Source organism: Eleutherodactylus coqui, chromosome 8, assembly GCF_035609145.1.
Source record: "Eleutherodactylus coqui strain aEleCoq1 chromosome 8, aEleCoq1.hap1, whole genome shotgun sequence".
Taxonomy (NCBI): Eukaryota; Metazoa; Chordata; class Amphibia; order Anura; family Eleutherodactylidae; genus Eleutherodactylus; species Eleutherodactylus coqui.
The window spans coordinates 137,515,493-137,516,635 of NC_089844.1; the positions used below are offsets into that span (position 1 = coordinate 137,515,493).

The window sequence follows — 1,143 nt, forward strand, 5'->3', positions numbered from 1 at the left end:
CTAAGTATCAATCTTCATCAGTTCTTGGGGTCAATGTTCCTTTAAGACAAGATGCAGTTCTGCTGCTTCCGGCGAGGCTGCCTCTTTCTGGGCTCAGGTTGAGCGCTGGCTCTACGCCTCTCTAACGCAGGGCTCAGTAAGCATGGCAGGTTAACCCTGCGTAAGAGTTCCTCAAAGACCTCCTGCACTTTCCGGTTGAGCTTGGCCGAGGTCTCTACATAGCCACTGTCCCATTCCAGTTCTGCAGTAGCAGCAGCCTGTAGTGCCATGAGCTGCCCAGACTCTGATTCTAAGCCGGGGAACAAGTCTGTTTTGTTACCAATGACCACGATGGGTACGTCGGTCTCCCCCTTGATCTGGAGGATCTCTTCCCTTAGCCTTTCCACCTCTTGGAAGGACTCTAGATCGGCCAGCGAGAAGACTAAAGCGAAGACATCACCTTGTTGGATGCGCAACTTCTGCATGGCTGGGAAGGAGTAGCTGCCGCTGGTATCCACAATCTCAATGCGCAATTGGAGGGCATTTGGCTCCGGGTTCAGGCTGTATACCTCTTCCACCGTTCGCCGGTGTCTGGGCTCGAATCGGTCATATAGCAACTGCTGGATCAAGGCTGTCTTGCCCACGCCGGCAGCGCCCATGAAGACCAGGCGCACTGTGCCACTGGATTGCACCGAGATAGACATGGTGATCACTCCTTGGAGTGGGTTCGTAGTCACCGAGATGCTGGTTTGGGTCAGTAGATGAGATTTGTGCAGCGGTGATGGAGACTTCAAGACTTGTGCAACTTCTGTATCAAGTCACAGCTGATGTACTGCAGCTACCTTGCGCTCTGCTCTTCTCCGCTACTAGTTCTCACACCCACAGCACAGAACTGTGCCTTCTCAGCTGCAACTCCTACTTTTATGCACAAGTCCCCGCAGCTCCAGCCAATCAGGCGCCGCTGTGGGGAGGAGAGCAAACTCCATGTGCCAAGATTATTTCACCTTTTTTTTCCTACACAATACACGTGTCTTCTGTGTTCAATGCAAGAGGGAAAGGATGTAGGAGGTGCAGGCTGACGACTCTAGAAGTTACCGAGGAGCCTGCTCACCTCTTACTAAGGGCTCATTCATACGGGCGGCTGTCACCCACTTATTACGTATT

The 1,143-nt window shown here is 52.7% G+C and overlaps 1 protein-coding gene across 1 annotated transcript in view; it reads right to left on the minus strand.

The window, feature by feature from the left end:
- Window positions 1–861, minus strand: part of LOC136576895 (ras-related protein Rap-2c-like) — a 1,925-nt gene extending 1,064 nt beyond the window's left edge. Inside the window, exon 1 of the mRNA XM_066576527.1 lies at window positions 1–861. This exon is cut by the window's left edge and continues 1,064 nt beyond it. Coding sequence (XP_066432624.1) covers window positions 42–683 — 642 coding nt within the window. The 5' untranslated portion in view covers window positions 684–861 and the 3' untranslated portion in view covers window positions 1–41.
- Window positions 862–1,143: the final 282 nt, after the last annotated feature.